The 21,824-nt window shown below is 43.3% G+C and overlaps 1 protein-coding gene across 1 annotated transcript; it reads right to left on the minus strand.

Moving 5' to 3' along the window:
- Window positions 1–6,664: 6,664 nt before the first annotated feature.
- Window positions 6,665–20,932, minus strand: LOC126377773 (protein transport protein Sec24C-like). The gene is given in 18 exon segments (XM_050025592.1): window positions 6,665–8,341; window positions 8,344–8,412; window positions 10,714–10,907; window positions 11,451–11,642; window positions 12,138–12,332; window positions 13,079–13,291; window positions 13,454–13,622; window positions 13,958–14,118; window positions 14,224–14,371; window positions 14,619–14,804; window positions 15,100–15,189; window positions 15,714–15,827; window positions 15,961–16,070; window positions 16,352–16,541; window positions 17,019–17,222; window positions 17,497–17,636; window positions 18,204–19,805; window positions 20,829–20,932. Coding segments are annotated over 17 exon segments (4,158 nt in total). The 5' UTR covers window positions 19,786–19,805; window positions 20,829–20,932; the 3' UTR covers window positions 6,665–8,140.
- Between the last annotated feature and the right edge of the window lie 892 nt (window positions 20,933–21,824).

A 21,824-nucleotide genomic window follows, 5' to 3' on the forward strand; every position in this document is an offset into this window, starting at 1 on the left:
GGCTGCACGAGGAAAGTGTATATCAATTGCAGAAGCCCCGCTCCCTGTAAATAATACCTACTCACTATAAGGTAATTCCATGTCAGATTCATTAAGAAAAAGGAACAACTCTCAATTGTACCCCTTTTGTCTCTTTGTCACTAAGCTAGTCTTGAAGTGCCAATATCTTACCGGACTTTCTCTATTTCCAGATAAACAATGGTTAAAATTGATACACAGCACCTGTACCGATTGCTATTGGCACTCTGTATCTTCTTTATAGTTTGCGCGACTGCGTGCAAAAAAAAGGCCCGCGGTCCCAAGCCGCCTGGTGTCAAGAAAAACAAAAAGAAAGACAACACCATCCCCTGTTCGGGCAAAGCGCCCTGCCGCCGCGGGCCCTACCGCTACGGATAAACGACCGGTCACCCCCGGCCGTCCGCCTACCGATATCACACGCATAACCGTATCCGTTTTATAAAAGAACTTTAAGTACAAGAAAATTTGAAAAGTCTAAATTATAAAACAGACTAAATAACTGACTTTTCAATTTTTGAAAATTGCAATTTAGGGTTCTTTCCGCCATGTACAGATTTAACATATTTTATTTCATAATTTTCACCTTTTAGTGTAAATACTGTGAGCTGGAGTCATAATGAATAAATAAAAAATAGTAACAGTTATTTATTTTCTTTTATTCTTGAGGTACCTAGAATTATTTGCTAAGTAAGTAAATGAAAAACATTGGTTTGGGTCAAAATCCACCATATTTACCTATATATTTTATGTCTAGTTGGTATTTAGCTAATTAGTGTCAGTTATTATGTAGCGGTGGAAGGACTCAAAACAATTTTTTTCGTTTACAGATAGAACAATGACGTCCCGAACCATGAATACCATCAAATAACCAATAGCAGTCTACCACTGACTTAGAGCTACAAACGAGAACATTCGGTTAGTGTCTGTGGGCGAGACTGTAGCACCACTACATAACACACTGCTAGGAGCACTTGATTAATACACACATAAAATGCACCAGCCTGCACCGGCGGATTTTCAAATTACTTACGCCTGATACTTGAGGTACGGCAAAAAAGCACTAAGTATACTTCGCTAGTCTGTATCATCAGGCAATATTAGAAGCCGTTCATATTTTTTTTTAATTGATATGCGCATCCTGTATCCAAGTTGTTCTGGTTAATTGATACCGATAAAATTTCGGGGTCAGGACCAGTCAGCCATTGGATGGGGGTGACCGTCTAGCTCACATTTCGGGCTCGTCCTTGCTTGGGTCCCAGTAATTATAGGTTGTTAATAGTCGTAAAGCCATGTCGTAAGCTTTCAGGCCAATGAACATTTCTGCCGCATACAGTAACTACTATGGCAGTGGAGCAGCGTGTTGGAGCATGCTCCATACCCAGCCCCTTCGGTTGTTTGAAAGGAGGGCTGTGCCCGTGTATGATACCGTCCACTCGAGCTTGTTTCTCTCACGACTTAAGACCCAGATGGCATTAAGCTTCATTCACGTATACATACCTATACATTTGCCCGGGGTGTATGTTAAGGAACCCGACAACACTTATTTACGACTATCTTGTATTCTCCCTGGAGGTTTATGCACCTGTTCACATGCTAAAATCCATCCTAACCCTATCTTTATCACGTGTTATCGGACTGGGCCCACATTTCGGGAGTCTGATGCAGGTATCGCTGTACCCCTACCGTACTGCTTAGGCAGGGTATTTGCTAAACCACATAGGTACATCAACATACATAGGTACATCATTCGTATCAACTGTGGCTGCAAGTTGTATTTGATTACTTGTGGCTCTGCCCACCTCATTTGGGATTACGGGCGTGAGTTTATGTATGTATGTATGCACATAGGTACATATCTCCATTTATTATTAATAAATGGAGCAGGTTTCGTAAGAACGGTGGGTATAGCAACGGTGATACGGACGAATATCGTGTGCGGGTGAATAAAATGCAAGTCACCGTCGAAAGTTATGGAGAAAATATCCTTCAAAGGGAAGTAAGTAAGTATGAATAGCTTCTAAAAGCTATAAAATTTTTCGTTTTTCCAGAGGGATTATAATACGAACGCCCCTTTGACACACGTGACGTGAAGTCACTAACAGTAGACTCTATATCGGAAGACTAACTGTAGGGAGAATCGCTGTAGAAGTCAAAATTCGGATTACGAAACTCTGATTAATCAAGTCGAATTCTACGCTTTGTTACAGAAAAACGTAAAATGGTTTGGCGCAAGGTCGTTATGATCGCGGCTCTCTTACTAGCATGGTTGTTGGAAATTGTATCCTCTTGCGGCTCGAAGAAAGTAGTCCATTGCGACGCTAGCAATCCGCCGTGCTCCAAGAAGTGATTTGGATACATATTATACGCAGGCCCTCTCAAACCAGCACCATGTTATTTGCTTACTACCTCTACTTTATGCTGTCACATAATTCTAAAGAATACCGTACATCTCATTGTTGACGTAATATAAACTCCGCAAACATAGATAAATGATAGTACTGGAAGTTGCAAGAAGTGTTGGTGAGTGCGGAGTGCGGATGCGTGTGCGCCATGGACGTGGTGGTCTTCCAAGAGTTGGTGGTGCTAGTAGTGACGCTCGTGCTGTCGTACCTGGAGTCCTGCTTCGGCTGCTCGACGACTAGCTACGTCGACTGCAACCAGAGCAGTCCCAGGTGCAAGGAGAAGAAGAAGTGATCGCTTGGTATGCATGTTGGGTGCGTACCTTTATCTTTTTTTCGTTACTTTTCCCTTTAACGATTTATAAGAATGTATTATTGTTTACTTTTTCAGAAATTATCAGCGTACAATATGGGGTTCCATATCAAAGAAGTTATCATTTTTTCCCTGTATTTTCTCTTCTCTATATTAACGATTGCGGAGGGCTGTTCCCGCAAAGGGAAGGGCTGCTGTCGTATCTCTCTCTGCTGCAAGAGGCAACCCAAGTATAAACGGAGGTTCAACGTGCCTCAACCTGAACTCCATATCAAAACGCGATCATGTCCTCTTTAAACCATTGTTTAAATACGGTAATTATAAACGATTTTAAAACAGATATATTGCAGGGTTACTTACGCGTCGCGCGATATTTACCGCGGAATTAATTTGTAAACTACGCTAGCAGTCTTAATTGTGTCTAGTGGTCGAAGTCCGCAATATTTTGGACCCATGCAACTGAGGATCGACTCCATTTTTAGTCTATACCACATTGTATCACGAAACTGGACACTGCGCACCAAAGCTTTGACGCTACTAGCTATCTTCATTCTTCCAGCGATATTTACAAAATCTAAGTGTGTTTTTAAATTTTGAGCTGAGTGAACTTTTATTTGTGAACTATGAAATACTATACTTAATTGGTATTTAAGAAACACCTTGAATAACCGAGTGACGGATCAAGAATTAGGAGGGACTTAGATTTGAAACTGTAGGTACTGTAGTATTGTGGAAAAAATACAATATCACTAATATTTTGTACCCTCAGCAACTCAGGACTCTTCTGCTCATAATCCTTGCTCATAGTACATACCTACTAATTACTTCTGACGCATGTATTTTCTTTCAGAACTTCTAAATCCATACATCCAAAATCCATTAATATGTGCCTGGAAATCTTGCTGCTCATTTTTACCATCAGCTTTTGGATCCTAGAAGCCCTCGGCTGCAAAAGGAAAGTTGAACCTCAAATAAGAAAGAAGCCGTGCGGCGAAAACTGCATACCGTGTAATTACAAGGGCCCAATCATCGAGGTCATCTATCCTAAACCCAAGAAACAGGTAGGTAATTAAAATAAATTACACACTTCACGGAAAATTCACAGCCTCAATGGCTTCGCCGCTGAATTTCCTTTCTCAAAATGTTATGGTTTCAAAATACATACTTATTCGCCAACGGTCCCTTTTTGTTGTAAAATCTTCCACTCCATGTTCTATCGCATTTTTAGCATGAGACATTGGCGAAAACGGTCTTGTTTATAATTCAACCATTTAATATACGTGTCTTAGATGTCGTTCACCATTCATCACAGAGAATCTACGAATAGATAATAAGTCCAGAGAATGAAAACTTTGATAAGCACAAACGTATCCGATTAATAATAGGTAAATCGTGTTAAGACGATATAGTGACTAAGATTGAGAAGGGAATGTTAGGTTGGTTTGGACACGCAGAGCGGATGAAGGGTAATAGAATTGCGAAAATGGTGTATAATGCGAAAGTTGATGGTAGGGCTGGCAGAGGAAGACCTAGAAGGACTTACATTGACCAAATTGGAGATGTCCTTAGAGAAGATTTAATACGATCTACTCTGAACCGGCATGCGTGTATGAAGCGATTGATGAATGTGGAGGAAGCAAGAGAAGTGTGTCAGGATCGAAGCAAATGGAATTCTATAGTATCTGCTTACCCCGGGGAAATAGGCGTGAGATTATGCATGTATATATGTAAATCGTGTTAAGTATCACCTGTAGGCTCTGCATGTCAACCCAACCCCGCCGTGCGCGGCGTGCATTAGAAGGTTTCTACAAATAGACGCAGCGAATTCTAACTATGTACGCCGCCGTACGCCTATTGGTTGAAGCTCACAACGCTGTAACGCGCGCGGCGCGGCGTGGTTGCCGTACCGCGAGGGCGGAGACAATATTATGATGACATCTCTGTTACAGAAATAACTAACCGAAGAATAAGCGTGCTGTTCATTGTTGAAATGTAAAACATTATCGAATGAATAAGGCATGAACAATGACCATATTATTTCACATTTTATATCATAAATTGTAACGAATGATAAAATAAACATTACACCTTATCCTGAAATTTGATTTGCTTGCAAACTTCACAGCGATCACAAAACCTACATTAACGTAAGCTGAATTCAAAGAAATGTTGATGTAAAAATAATTATTATACTATTATAAAACAGGTCGGATTCTACGCTTTGTTACAGAAAAACGTAAAATGGTTTGGCGCAAGGTCGTTATGATCGCGGCTCTCTTACTAGCATGGTTGTTGGAAATTGTATCCTCTTGCGGCTCCAAGAAAGTAGTCCATTGCGACGCTAGCAATCCGCCGTGCTCCAAGAAGTGATTTGGATACATATTATACGCAGGCCCTCTCAAACAGCACCATGTTATTTGCTTACTACCTCTACTTTATGCTGTCACATAATTGTAAAGAATACCGTACATCTCATTGTTGACGTAATATAAACTCCGCAAACATATAAAATAGATGATAGTACTGGAAGTTGCAAGAAGTGTTGGTGAGTGCGGAGTGCGGATGCGTGTGCGCCATGGACGTGGTGGTCTTCCAAGAGTTGGTGGTGCTAGTAGTGACGCTCGTGCTGTCGTACCTGGAGTCCTGCTTCGGCTGCTCGACGACTAGCTACGTCGACTGCAACCAGAGCAGTCCCAGGTGCAAGGAGAAGAAGAAGTGATCGCTTGGTATGCATGTTGGGTGCGTACCTTTATCGTTTTTTCGTTACTTTTCCCTTTAACGATTTATAACAATGTATTATTGTTTACTTTTTCAGAAATTATCAGCGCACAATATGGGGTTCCATATCAAAGAAGTTATCATTTTTTCCCTGTATTTTCTCTTCTCTATATTAACGATTGCGGAAGGTTGTTGCAAGAGGCGAAAAAGAGTTAAACAGAGGTTCAATGTGCCAGAACCCGCAGTCCGTATCGCGAAAACGCGATCGTGTGCTCTTTAACCATTGTACTATTATCATAATTTTAAACAAGTATTGCCTCCAAAACCTGTACGTCCAAAATTCATTAACATGTCTCTGGAGATCATGCTGGTCATTTTGACCGTCAGCTTTTGGATCCTAGAAGCCCTTGGCTGCAAACGGAAAGCTGAATCTCAAACAAGAAAAAAACAGTGCGGCGAAAATTGCCTACCGAGTAATTACAAGGGCCCTACCATAGAGGTCATCTATCCTAAACCCAACGAACAGGTAATGCAATAATTAAATACATGTCACGCACGTACTTATACGAAAAACCTCGGCGCAGAATGTCCCTTCTCAAAGTGTACCTTGGTTGCAAAAGGTCCCTGGTTATGCATTGTTTACTGATATATTTGAGAAAGCTGCTACATATGCCAGTATATTTGATTTACATAGTACATAATTCACGCCTATTTCCCATCGGGGCGCCTATGGAATTCCATTTGCTTTGATCCTGACACACTTCTCTTGCTTCCTCCTCATTCATCAATAGTTTCATACGCGCACTCCTTCTAGGACGTACATTGAACAAATACGTACGTTTTAACTTTAAACAATGACGTATTACGTGTTGTAAGATGTCCGACCACCCGTCAGCCACAAACTCATCCCAATGGTTATTATCTGCATACCCAGTATAATACATAGTCATATAGTGTTAACTATTAACAGACGCGCTATATAAATACTGATCATGTTCCAGAAATAATCAAGTGTGCTGCTCGCTTTTGAAATATAATCGAATGGAAGGCATAAATAATGTTGTGAATTATTTTATGTGAATTATTTTATATCAAACATTGTAACGAGTGATAAAATAAAAATTACGACACTTTTATCTTGGAATTTGACTTCTTGCAAACCTCGCAGCGATCACAAAACCTACAAAACAAACCTAAGCTGAATCCAAAAAAAGTGTTTGTGTAAAAAGTTTTATTCCTGTTTACTTACAGATATAATTGAATACACTTTTATTTTATAATTATAATAAATCAACTATCTACAAATATATATATATAAGTATATAGTAGTCTCGCACTTGGCTCGCTATAGTGGAAGATATTGTTTCTGGCAGCAGTGCGCTGACACACCTCTGCTGTGCAACTATCTATTGCAACATACATTATTTTAACAGAAATACCAATGAAAATAATGCCAGTATATTTTATTTACACTCCGATACAGTCTAAATAATCAATATTAATGGATAATAATAATAATATCTAATTAACTGATCTATCTCAACAATACAACATAAACAAGTTGTCGCACTTCATAATTATAATTAATCATTTATAACTTTATTTTACAAAAACTAAACTTCTTAAAATGTTTAAACACGATGAATATGGAAACGTGGTCCTAAATGTTTATCCTAGCGTGTGCCCACATTATGGTCCGTCTGCCAACACCGTCCCACTACCCGCCTCTTCTTACTAACCACTCGCTCACTTACAAAAGTGACGTACCAAAATGTGGGCAATATATTTTACAACCTACCATCATCACTACACCACAACCCCAAGGCTAGCAATTTGCCATAAACATCGTGGCGAGTAATACTTGTTAGTTAAATTTAGCCTTGGCGTAGTGGTAGTTAATGTACGATGTCCGCACCCGACTCAGTATCGTAGCCAACATTCATTACAATACTATTGCATATCTTAGACGTCAGTGACATTTAATTACGTAAGCATTCAAATATTATCGTAATTGGCAGTAAATTTACCAATCAAGGACCGCGAATTCTTCGTAATATAATAATCTCAATTATAAATGAGGTTTTTATATTACTATATACGCCGATATATGAGCGGAGCAGACGAGGAATTTATATCTTAATTTATAATTTGAGTTGACTGTTATAAAAGGACGGTCCTCGATTGCTTTCGGTCCGTGTATGACGTCACTAAGACACTAGACACCAGCCTGCTCGCAAGCGTCTCCACCTGCATACTACCTGTGGCCTGTACAATCCTACAACCCTGTGGACGATCACGAGGGACCTCCCCGCGCCGATACAACATCAAACATATGGCACGAGCGCACTTCAGGAAACAGGGGGGTTAAAATGGCCACATCGAAGCAATTCAACTAAGAAAGAAATATTGCTATTTGACAGTTGTTTGCATTGCGCACTTACTTTTATATACGCAAATGTCATTTTAACCCCCCAGATCGTCAACACAACGCTGTAATCAAGTCTACTGTCTGACTTAAGAGAAAATGATCACAGGTTTTAGAATAAACGCCAAAGCCGCGTCATTTTTCTCTTTACCTGGGGGGGTTAAAAAGGTTGAAGCAATTCATCTAAAAAACCAATACTGCTTTTTGACATTTGTTTGCACTTACTTTTATATGCGCAAATGTGAAATTGCAATATTGCTTTTTAGATTATTTTCTTCGATGCGGCCTTTTTAACCCCTCTGTTAGATAGTTGGTGTAGTTAGGCCGGCGTGTATGCAGATGGCGAATAAGGGCGCGAGTACAGGGGCGGTTTGCGGCGTCTAGTAGTAGGAGTAGAGGTGCTATAGCAGCGCGCGGATCTCCTTGTGCACGTGGCAGAGGTAGTCGACGTAGGAGGCGCTGCCGTCCACGCCGCGGTCCTCCACCAGGAAGTGCCGCAGCACCGCCTCCAGCTTGTCGTGCTGCCGCATCACCGTCAGCTGCAACAACCACACACAATACCATACAATACTCGCTCCAACGACCAACAACAACTTCAGTAAGTTACACACTCGTTAGATTAGATACTCGCAATTAACAAACCAAAATAATTCTTGGAATCCTAATTGAAGCTAAAAAAAACAAACAACTTGTAAACATAGCACATACATAAACACATATGAAATTTAAATGTGTACATAATATAGTTTTATAAATATATGAAATAGCGATTGTAAAAAACAACGCAGTCTTCCAAATATAATAAACAGAATAATTATTATATGACACTAAACATCATTATAAAAATAGCTCGCAACAGTTCTAGATGTGCTGGCCACCACTGAACAACACGACGATTCTAATACCGTTGCTCCCCACTAATTGACAGTAAAACTTTTTTCCCCTATAGTCTAGTGGTTGACAAACGGTGGAGCCAACTGGAACAGAGGCTTCCTACGTCAATACAAAGCAAGCAACTAAGCAATCAAATCCATCTGCTGGCCTTGCCTATTCCCGTAATACGAGGACAGTACGCAGATTGATTAATAGAACAAACACTCCATCACGTCATGTTGTCACTGCATATATAAGTACACGCTGAAACCAAAATTCGACAACCTGATCACCCTTCACCAACAAGCACATGTAAAACATCCCGCAAAAGTATCAAATAAACACAACACTCTGTCGGTACTAATTTCGACAATAGTTTTTTAGTTGTTTGATAAATGTAAGTCAAACATTATGTATTATCAATAATTATTGTCCACACACCTCCACATATCAATTTATCACTAGGTTTTCTTTGTTCCCTTTACGGCTGACACTCATTATGACAAACATTGATAGGGTTACGCGTATTCCTATTAATATTATAAATGCGAAACTCTGCATGTGATGTGATGATTTTGGTACAGAGATAGATTAGACCTTGGGAAAAAACAAAAATAGTTTTTATGTTGGATGCGGGCAGCGCGGGACTGATCGTCGTGGAGATCCTTGGGGGAGGCCTATGCCCAGCAGTGGGCGTCGTACGGCTGATGATCATGTTAATTAGAAGCGAAAAAATGTGCCGCGATAACCGCGCACGCGCGCGTGGGCATCTACGCGAACGGATTTGCGGGTGGAAGGCTAGTACGTAGCAAAAAGTAAACATATGTAACTCCATTGTTTTAAGTTTACGCGGTTATTATCATAATTAAAACACATAGTAACGGGTTCTTACCAGGTTCTTACGGGTTCTTGCAACAGTGTCGAAATATCGGGAGTCTCATATCTCCATTTAAACGCGGTAAGAACCCGTTACTATGTGTTTTAATTATATGTAACTCCTGCGAAATAAAGTCATCCAGGTGATAAACAAGCCTTTGAAGAGAGATCTAGTTAATTCTTTCATCTTTGTACCCATGTAATAGTTAATATTCGGTTGATCACCTAAATAAATAAATACATAAAAAAACGTACAGGTTATAAATATGGAAATGTACTAAAAGCAAAGGCAAACACCCTGTTGTGTACAATGTTTTGCGCGTGATAACGGGTGTGCGTATAGTGTGCGACATACAGCATGTTCTGCACGGCGCGGTGCAGCGCCAGCAGGTGGGCGGGGTAGGAGGGCGAGCCGTCCACGCCGCCGTCCTCCACCAGCCGCCGCCGGAACACCGCCTCGCGCGGCCCGCGCGCCACTGCTATGTCAAGCTACGCACACCACACTACATGCTACAGGCCACACGCCACTACACGCTCTACTACTACACATGCAATGTTTCTACTGTGCACTGTCTGTTACTATTTGCTAATAGTCATCCTTACGGAACATGCTCTACATGCGAAAAAGTATTTCAAGAAAATTAAATCTACAATAATATGGTACACCATCCCAACGTCACATATTTAAGATATGAATGGTTTGTGTTAATGTTAAGTGCAAAAAACAAGTATAATAAAACAATAATAAAAGAACTTGATGTCGTTATTTGAAAGGCCAAAACTAACTACGTACACAAAGAAACCTACCCTGAAGGTGGAAATTACAAAGACTACAGATTGACAGCACAGGGGTCTAGTGTCTATGTTAATAATCATAGTGAGAGAAGAACACTACGGTCTGTTTCTAGGGCAAACAAAAAATACTAGCGTCGAATAAAACGACTCGAATCGCCCTCTACACACGTTAACGATTAGTGCCGCAATAGCAGTACTCCGTATCTATATTTTCCTTCCAAAGGTCATTGACATTTAGCCTGCCCTAGAAATAGACTGTAAGTAAGAAAGACAAAGCTCGTAATAGATGTACTGACCCGCATGGCAACCCGGTGCCTGGTCCTGGCGTCGTCCACGACGTGGCGGACGGCCTCGCTGGCGGGGTTGTCGAGCGCCGGCAGCTCGCACACGGCAGTGTCGATGAGGTGCGGCGCGGCCACACCGAACACGTCGCGCACGAACTCCGCCGGCGCCGCGCCACCCACCCAGATCAACATGTGCACGCCGTTTTCTGGAAGATAATAAACATTGTACATTACAGACGGGTTTCTTACACCGGGTCTCCTAAATCGACAAAATTCGATGTACAAAATTAAAATTGACGTAGATAGTAGCACGTCTGATCCCTTCCATTTATTTTAGATTTAGTACCAATACTCGCCACCTGCTTTCTTGTAGTGTGGTACCGTATTATATTATTACTCTTTCGCTATGGAGTAAACTAGGTATCGCTAACCATATAAGATGACATATGGAAACAACCGTTATCTAATGTCGGCGTGTCGTATCATTATATTGACAGTACAAATGCTCAGCACTGGCGCTCAATTTTCGCGTGTTTTAATTGCACGTTTTCTAATACGGCAAGGGTCTGTTTTTACCCGACTGGGGCGAAGCGAAAAGGAGGATTATGAGTTTGACCCTCGTAACCCCCTCCCCTCGTAATCCTGCGTAACTTCTAAACCACTTATTAGAACAAATGAGGTGTCACTAGAAGCGTGTTCTGTGTGCTTGTAGTAAGTATATTAGTGAGTCCACGGCAGTAGTGTGTTACCGAGCAGGTACACGCCGTGGTCGTTCATCTTGTCGATGGAGGCCCGCAGCGGCGGCGGCAGCGCGGGCGCGAGGTCGGGCGCGCGGTGCAGCGCCAGCAGGCGCGGGTACGTGTACACCACGGACGTGCTCACGTCCGCCGTCAGCGCGCGGTACATGGCGCACGAGCGGTCGTCACACGTGATGTCCGGCCCTGGGGAGGTTCACGGTTAATCGGCTACATATTGAAATAAATAAATATTTCCTCCTTTGTGATTTATAGCATGGGTTTGATATCCAAAATGTTTGTTGACCTGTAACGAATATCTAAACTAATAAAAACGAATCTAATGACAGAATAGGTAAGTTCGATGATGAAGTTGGTTGATAATCTGTCGGCATATCGTTCATCGTTATCAATCTTATAATTGGTTTTGTTCTTTGACGTAACTTATTGTAAGTTTACCTCAGACGTCATTAACTACTTGGGTGGATAAATGTGGAGATCACCAGATGAATTGAACGTTGGCAAATAGTGGATGATAGTAGTTGTGTATACAGGATGTTAGTGACGCCATCCCGAATACTGATTGATTCTAAATTACTATTGCGATGCAAAATTTCACTTGACAATTATTAATTCAGAATCATGAGCTGAATCACCCCCGTACGGTGCCAGTAGCACGCTGTATATGTGTAGGGTATATACCTCCGGCGAGCGCGTCGGAGCGCAGCATGCAAGAGGTATAGAGCGGCAGCAGCTTGCAGGACTCTGGCAGCACCAGCTGGCCCGCGGAGGAGGGCGAGGCGCAGTGGCGGCGGTACGCGGCCAGCGACTTGGCGCAGCGCACCGACAGGCCCTCGCGGACCGCGCGCGGCCCGTGCTCGCGCAGCGCCCACACCGCTACGACACAATGCAACACATTTTGGTACAACATACAAAAGAGTACACAATATACCATCACGCCTGTATCCCCGAAAGGTATATAATACACACCCACTCCTCGTCAGTTCCATGTAATAGAGAGCGACCCTATTGCCATCAACCGAGCACAAATCCTGGAAACCACTTGATATCAATTCATCATCAACAGCCTATATACGTCCCAATGCTGGGCACAGGCCTCCCCTCAATCAACCGGAGGGGGTATGGAGCATACTCCACCACGCTTCTCCACTGCGGGTTGGTGGAGGTGTTTTTACGGCTAATAGCCGGGACCAACGGCTTAACGTGCCCTCCGAAGCACGGAATCATCTTAGTTTTTCGGACAAGCAGGTGATTCAAGCCTGAAAAGTCCTTACCAAACAAAGGACAGTCTCACAAAGTGATTTCGACAATGTCCCCATCGGGAATCGAACCCGGACCTCCAGATCGTGAGCCTAACGCTCTAACCACTAGACCACGGAGGCTGTTATCAATTACCAATTACCTTTACCAATTACCAATTGATATCAATTACCTTTGAATTATCCAAACATAAATTTCCAATTCATAAAGTCGAACGAATTCAGTGGTTTGAAGCCCGAGCTGAGATTCGAACCCAGAGTACAGTAGAAAGACCGAGTTCTGACAACATTGACCCAATATCACAAAGTACTGACTCTGCCGGTATTAGCGAGTGGTTGCTGGAAAGTGTGGCGAGTACTGACCCTGCTTGGTGAGGAAGTTGACGGTGGTGTCGAGCTCCATGGCGCGGTACACGTCGGCCAGCTGCGCGGCCACGCTGAGCGCCAGGTTGAGCACCCGCAGCCGGCGCTGGCCGCTGCGGTGCGTGTACAGCAGCGCCGCCTGCACGAACACGCCCTCTTCGCCCGTCAGCTTGTCGTCGTGCTTCACCTCGATGCCCACCGCCTTGTCCGCGTCTGCAACCATACGACACACACTATTACTATATACATCGATCTAGATACTTTATATTTCGAATCGAGATAATAACGAGCTCTTCTATAATTGTCTGAAGAATATTGACCTAAAACAAAAGTCTGTTTAGAGCATTTTTAATATCCAGATAACTAAAAACGTACCGATGGCGGCGAGTTCGACGTCAGTGGTGTTGGACATGAAGAAGTGTCCGTAGAAGTCAGTGGCGCGCACGCCGGTGGAGGTGCGCACGCGCATGACGGCGTCGAAGGCCGTGCCGCGCGACACCACGCGCCGCACGTCCGCCGCCAGCCGCCCGCCGTCCGTCTCCGCCTGCGGCACCACACTCACGGTCAAAATGTATACACATCAACAATTTCTATGAAAATTCCTCTAAAAAAAGTGTATGAAACATAATCTGAAACTTGAACAGCATACATACATACATACATAAACTCACGCCCGTAATCCCAAATGGGGTGGGCAGAGCCACAAGTAATCAAAGACAACTTGCAGCCACTGTTGATACGAAGTCCTAAGATGGAGATGGACTTGAACAGCAGCTCCTGCTAATTAACTAGACACCTCTCTGTGTTACAGCCCCCTTGACACAAGTGGTCCAGTTAATTCGCACAGGTTACATCGCGCTATACGTTGTGTGTACTGACCGAGAAGTACGTGTACTTGTGTATCTGCCCCCCCGTGAGGCGCGGCAGCTGGCCGATGGTGGCCGCGTCCACGTACGCGTTGTTGCACACGAACAGCTCCACGCACACGCCGGCCGCCGCGCACAGCTGCCCCACCTCGTTGTACGCCGTCGTTTGCGGACCTGTACACACGCACCATACATTATACTTAGCTGTCCATATACAACATGCAATCTGCGCCTAGGGCAAATGTGTCCATGTGTGGGGGTGTGCATGTGTGTACTGACTGAGTATCTGCTTCTCCTTGTCAGTAGCGAGCAGCTTGCGGTCCTCGCGGTTGTTGAGCTTGCCGGGCGCGGGCAGCGACGGCAGCGATGTGTGGAACACCAGCAGCTGACCCGCCGTATCGGCCGCGCGCAGCGCCTCCAGCCCCGCCTGTCAACAGCGCATCACACATGAAAACAAACAGTTTCATGCAAACAATACTTTGGCCATAACGGGACTTCGAAATAAACAACCGATATAGGTGGAGTTGTTAAAAGTGGAGAGTTCTCAATGCCAACATATCACTCCGTGAGGTAACTAGAAGGCTGATCTCTGGACATCTATGACTCTAATGAACTAGACACCTCGTTGGTATGCCACCCCCAAAAGGGTGTGATTACAATACGGTGGTGGTTACCTGCACGGCGGGCAGCAGTATGGTCTCAGTGTCCTTGTTGTCTTGGAACATGGCAGGCAGCTGCTGCACGAGCTGCTGCAGCACGGCGCCGCTGTCCTCGGCGCGCACCAGGAAGCCCTCCAGCAGCGGCACGAACATGTCACCCACGTCGCCCACCGACATCATCACCGGCTGCGCCAGCGAACCCTAACACACAATATAAAACTCATTATACACCACTATTATACGGCTGGTTCTCACTAAAGCGGAGCGCAGACATGCGGAATCCAATCACAGCGTGCGAAAGAACGAGAAAGAAAACGCTCTGACGATTTCTCCCTCGCGTTTAGCCTATTCCTGTACATTTCTGTTCGTCTTCTCTCCGCTCTGCTAAAGTGGATATCCACCATTACACTGCTATACATTATCAGATTACGGCGCATTTTATGGTGCAAAATTACACGCCAGGTGCGTGTAATTACAGGAATAAAGTCAAAATTACCTTGATGTTATAGAAGTGAACTGTGGAACTGTATGTGATGAATCCGACGCGCGTCCAACTCTTCCCAGTCTGTTCGTCTCTCGGCATGGACTGAAATTAATAAGATTACAAATATTACCAATCCATATCAGACTGCTACATAGTACGTACAAATCACTTTTGAGTACTTGTGGTAACAACACAAGCTAGTTTTATGTTAGTCTTTCTTCCATTCTAGTTAAAGAAGAACGGTTCTATTATCAGAGCTGTGAAACTAGAATAATAATATGTATTGTATTAATCTTACTTCAACGGCCTCCGTGGTCCAGTGGTTTGAGCGTTGGGCTCACGATCTGGTCCCGGGTTCAAGTCATCACGAAAATCACTTTGTGATCCCTACTTTGGTTATAGGACATTACAGGCTGATCGCCTGATTGTCCGAAAGAAAGATGATCCATACTTCGGAAGGCACGTTAAGCCGTTGGTCCCGGTTACTATTTACTGATATAAGTTAGAGGTCGTTGCATGAGTCATGTCAGGGGCGTTTGGCGGCTCAATAGTAACCCTGACACCAGGGTTGATGGGGTTGGTAATCCACCTCACAACCCACACGACAGTAAGAAGAAAGATCTTACTTCGATGATGTCCATGATATTCTCGCAGACGGTGTGCACGAGTCCGCTCTTCACCGCGTTGTACGACACGTCGATCACGAACACGATCGCCGGCGGGTTCGGCAACGTGTTGTTCTGCAACACATTTATCAAATAAGCTCATGTCTGAAACATAGGACAAGAAACTGTAGTTCTTCAAAGTGTGGTCGCAAGTCGGCCCTCTAAGACTTAGAGTCTAAATGAAATGACATTGAGAAGTGTGTCATACCCGGCAGTACTCCTTGGTGGCGACGATCTCGTAAGCCCCTAGCGCCATCTCGGCCGGCACACGCCCGTACTGCTGCATGCTGTTCACGTACTGCGTGTACTCCATCGGCACTACAAACACATAATACAGTACTTGATGGTTACTTATATTATAGACAGCATTAGCTGCAAATATTGGTAACATCCAGCTTTTTTTTGTCGCGTCACGCGTACTCAGTAGCATAATCCACACAGTGGGATGTAGTCGACAAGTTTCTTATTTTGAACATTTTTAGTTCTTGACTGTGTAGGCTGACACGTGACGTGTAAATAACGAAATTCTATTGGTTATTTGTTACATCTCCTCTCCACATTTATGGACGGGCTTTACCATATTAGATTCTGTAATATACCTTCAGTAGTCGCTTTGCAGAAGGCGCACTTGAAGTGGCGGCCGGCGTCGATGAACTTCATGTTGGGGCACATGTAGGCCTTGCAGCGGCTGCAGCGCACGGGGCCCATGGTGGCCGAGCCCGTCAGCATCGCGAAGTCCAGAAGCGGCGGCTCTGGCTCCGGACCCACCGGCTCCGCCATCGGCGCGATCTGAAACAGACGTCATTTAAAAATCACTTTTTTGACGTAATTTAACCCCTTAAACGCCGGAACGCGGATCTCGACCAGACACAATGTAAAATCTATTGTGTCTGGTATCTCGGCATATGAGAGGTTAATGGACATTTGGCTCGCATGGCATGAACTACTTGTCTTCAACATCCTTCCTTCTCTATTTTACCTTCTGACTGTACACGTTTCGACTTATTGTCTACACGATAATGTAATTTTTTTTTTTTTAAATACCTCCAAGACCCTGTGCCGAGGTTTTACTTGTAGCTACTTTTCTTCGTTATAACAAGGTTGTATCAAGCTGCAGTTTTTAGGCGGACGTTCGACAGAAAATATATTGATATCAAAACTAACGATTCAAAGTGCAAGTATGCTACCTAATGAATAAAGTGTTTTTTTGAGTCTGAATGTAGATAAAACCTGATGGTGTTATAGTTAGTAGTATAATGTACTAACAACCAGGCAGAAGGGCATGGCGGTCTGTTTGAGCAGATCGGCGGTGACGGGCACGGCGTACATGGAGGAGCGGATATAGCGCGGGCTGGCGTTGCCCTTATCATCCACCGTGAAGTCCGTCGTCACCAGCGGCGGCACCAGCCCCTTGTCGTTGGTCACAAACACGCCGCCGCGGTTCGCCTGGTCGTCAGCCATAACTTGGATCTGGAAACAACAAGCATGTTTTCTATAACAACGTAATCCTGTTGTTGACTTCTATAGAAGTTTAAGCTCTCGCAAAACTGAACATCGCCTTCAAGTTGTTGGTTCATGAGATGTTGTGTATGTCGAGCAAGAAACATCTTAAAATGACAGCAACTGGTGCTGTGGTTTCAAACGTCTATTTAGTTTCCAATGTATGTATAGACAGAGTTGTTCTCAATAAGTATTTCTATTTAAATCATAAATGATAAGATACATGTAGCAGAAAATTACTGACAGGGCTGGGCATCTGGTCGGGGTCGAGCCTCTTCTGCTGCTGGAACTGTTGTCCGGGGTAGGCGGGTTGCTGCGCCGGGAACGGGGGCTGATACTGTGGCGGATAGCCCGACGCCGGCTGACCACCCATCGGCGGCATACCTGCTATACAGAAATTCCCGTCATTATGAAAAGGCAATACATAGCTTCGAACCATACAAAACACCACTGAGGACTAATATAAGAAGTTACTTTTTTTTATTGTGACCCTTCGGAAGTTTAAACGATCAAGATCGTAATCAACTCTGATCGTGAACTTCTAGCATAGAATAAGGAATAATACAACGTATAGAACGGCAACTCTCCACTCCCCACCAGTGTTTGTAACCAACCTAAGTAATGACGGTTAAATTACGTATTGTAATTAGCAGCCCTCAGACGTCACACACAGTTGCTCGTGTTGATAATGTCAATGTGTAATGTCTGTGTAAAACAAGGTTGTTTGTATCAAGTGTCTGGGGTGGACTTCCGGTAAAATTTATGTAACCAAGTTTCTGGAGTAATGAGTAAAGACGGCGTGACAAATGTACTCGTATACTACTTCGAAAGATTAGTAACTAAGTCTATCTAGGTTCTAGGTCAGGTGGTTAATCAAAACTAGTCTTAATGTAAACCAAACGGTAATATTAAAATATCTATTGTAATACTAGCTGATCATAAATAACTCACTAGGGTATCCACCAGCAGCAGGCGGTTGCTGAAAGCCGGGTTGCTGATTGATGGCCCCGGGGTACTGGTTCTGTTGCGACAGCGGCGGCGGCATGTGTGGCAGACCCGACATCTGCTGGTGCTGGTTGTACTGCGCCTGCGGCGACGACGGCATACCGGGCTGTGGCGGCATGCCAGGTTGTGGCGGCATGCCAGGTTGTGGCGGCATACCCGGTTGAGATGGCAAGCCGTGTTGTGATTGCATGCCGGGTTGTGACGGCATACCTGGTTGTGGCGGCATACCAGACTGTGGCGGTATGCCGGGTTGAGATGGCAAACCGTGTTGTGGCGGCATTCCTGGTTGCGACGGCATTACAGGTTGTGGTGGCATACCAGGTAGTGGAGGCATACCAGATTGATGTTTCATGCCAGAAGGCAAACCGTGCTGCGGCGGCATTCCGGGTTGCTGCTGAGAAGGCATCTGGCCAGGCTGAGGTGGTAATCCTCGTTGTCCTGGCATCTGACCAGGTTGTGGAGGCATACCAGGCTGACCAGGTTGTGGAGGCATGCCCTGTTGATTAGCTTGTGATGGCATTCCTTGCTGAACAGCAAAACCTGGCTGCTGGCCAGGAAGTTGTCCAGGTTGTGGCGGTAGACCAGGCTGACCGGGCTGTGGAGGTAGTCCAGGCTGTCCAAATTGTTGGGGCATTTGGTTCGCCAGAGACTGAGGAGGCATGCCAGGTTGACTAGGTTGAGGTGGCATTCTTGATTGAGGAGGTAAACCTGGACCCTGGCCTGGTTGAGTTGGCAAACCAGGTTGCTGTGGGAATCCAGGTTGTTGCATGCTTGGTTGAACTCCCGGTTGTGGTGGCATTCCAGGTTTTAATGATTGAGCATTAGGCCTTGCTAAAGAGCCTGTTTGTGGGATTCCTGGTTGAGAACTAGGAGGCATCTGGCCTGGTTGATGACCCTGTGATGGTGGTGGCCCCACTAATGGCTGGCCCATCTGATTGGGTTGACTTGGTGGCCTATTCTGCATTGGTGACTGGAACTGCCTGCTCTGATCAGGAGTTTGACTGGAAGGTGGCATTGAGAATTGAGGTCCAGACATTGATGATGGTGGTACTTGTTTTTGAGCTGGTGGAAATTGAGGACCTCCGCTGCCTGGTGTTCTGCCTGGTGGAAAACTTCCCGGAGGCATCTGTCCTGGAGGCATTTGTCCAGGTGGCATTTGTCCAGGTGGCATTTGTCCAGGTGGCATTTGTCCAGGTGGCATTTGTCCAGGCGGCATTTGTCCAGGTGGCATTTGTCCAGGGCCGAAATTAGAGGTAGGAGGGTAGGTTGGTCCCGGTGGCTGCTGGCCTGGTGGCATCTGAGATGTAGGGATACCGGGAAATCCTTGTGGCCCATTCAGATTCATGTTTTGCATTTTGTGTGACATGTCCAATGGATCAAATGGCTTTGGTGGTCCATTTGCTGGTGGCATTTGATTGTAGACATTAGCATTTTGGACTCCATTATAATCTTGTGATGTAGGAGGGTAGAGGGGATTGCTTGGTGCATTGTTATTCTGACCTGGTGGGGGATATTGTGGATTCATCATCTTGTCTGAAGCCGAATCACCTGTAAAATAACATTTTGGTTAATAATTATAGCCCAAATTATTATAATAATCATATTTCATCCCAATGCTGCATAAAGGGCAATCCCACCTCTCTCTCCACAACACAAATAAAAAATCAATATTAAAACTACTCCATTTGCAAAGTTGTAGCAAATAACAAACAATATGTGATACTAACTCTACTTGGAGCACACAGCTCACTTTGGATGTGGTATGCCATAGAAATAATAAAGTCAAAAATACTTCTCATAAATAATAACCAAAACTTGCTGAAGATAATTTCATAAAGAATGTAAGATATTATAACAACATACAATATATTTAAACATTATGATTGCTCAAGTATCCTAAATGCCTAATATTTATACCTATACCCTACTTAATGTGGCATGATTAGAATGACAGCAGGACAGAAACTTACTAGATCTCATCACCTACTGCGAAAGAGATGAGAGATGCTTCGTTAAATAGGGTATATCTTTCGAGACACATTACACTAGTATCAAATTAAATAACAATTCATAATAATCAACTGGAATAAAACAGGGAAGTCTCACGCCAGTAACTATGTCAATTGCTTGATAAGGGGTTAGTGTGACAAAAACTGTGGCAATTTCATTCAGTTCCTTATTTAATTTAAAGTATTTGTTACAGTGGCATCACAGTGGTTGAGAAAGACATTTCTAATAAAACATTAGATAATTTATAGCTTAATTACTAACGTTTGTAAACCAATAACATACGTTGTCTACTCGAATAACATACTGTCATGTTCATCAAAACTTTCACTTCAGACAAAGATAATAATTAACATATATCTTCTATTCTCAATATTATATCACATTATAATGAGATAATAATAAAATAACTAGTAATTATCTAAATATATCACTAAATCTTACAAGTGTAAATTTGACAGCTGCAGCCTTATTTTCAAAAACAGTTTTCGGGATTACCGACATAGATTTTCGTTGTGAAAATAAAATAGGATATGGGTTGAGTAATTAACTTTGAGTACTTACGGCTTCTTTACAGACTTTTATCGAAATAATATAGTAAAAAATGTAAACAAGACACAGAACCACATACACTTTCGGGGCCACGTATTCTGGGAAGGTTGTCAGTTGGTTTCGCTTATGTGGAACTTTTAATTTGTCATGTGAATTTCGTGTAACGAAACGTTATTAGCATTTTAATGACTTTTGTACAAGTTACCGCAACGGTTTAATAGTAAAATGTAATACATAACATTGTAATTAGTTTAAATTTATTGTTTAAATTAAAATTATAATTTTTGAGAGTTAGAATTTTTCAGAATTAAACTTATTTTTTTGTAAAATGGAACGTTATTTATTCGTATGGCAATAAGGATTCCTACCTGTCATATTTAATATTTGTTAGTGCAATTTTCGACTAAATTTCTGTTTCCATAGAGTTTGAACTTACACTAAACACAAACATCTAAGAAGTTTGAGATCATTTTGGGTACCGTCATTTCGAAATGGAACCCTTTTACTTGCTTACTATTACTAAATCATCTACAATGCTGTCGGTTTGTGTCTGTCTCCACTTAATTTTAACCAAACCTCTGATTTAAAATCAATACAATATTTTAGGAGAATGTATATGAAATAATTTTATGAATAAAAATATCTACCTACAACACATTTTACTTTTGTAGGTATGATGAATTTATAACACATTACAAAAAGTACCTACCTATATTTTGAATCATCGGTACTTCCTGTCCGTAGCAAATATTAATCTTGTAAAACAAGTGTATTTACCGTCATCATCCACATGCATATTACCAACAGTGCGAATGTATAGACATCTTGCGAGAATGTAGATCATGCATGTTCTGTTGTACGAAGCCATGACACGCCCCACGACTCACGACCGACCTGGAGCCGAGCATGCGCAGTTCAGGGGTGCTCAGGGATGTAAGCACCGCGACGTCGAATATCGATACTTCATTCAACATTTATTTACTTGTACAAGGTTCATACTAACTTGTT

Source organism: Pectinophora gossypiella, chromosome 24, assembly GCF_024362695.1.
Source record: "Pectinophora gossypiella chromosome 24, ilPecGoss1.1, whole genome shotgun sequence".
Taxonomy (NCBI): domain Eukaryota; kingdom Metazoa; phylum Arthropoda; class Insecta; order Lepidoptera; family Gelechiidae; genus Pectinophora; species Pectinophora gossypiella.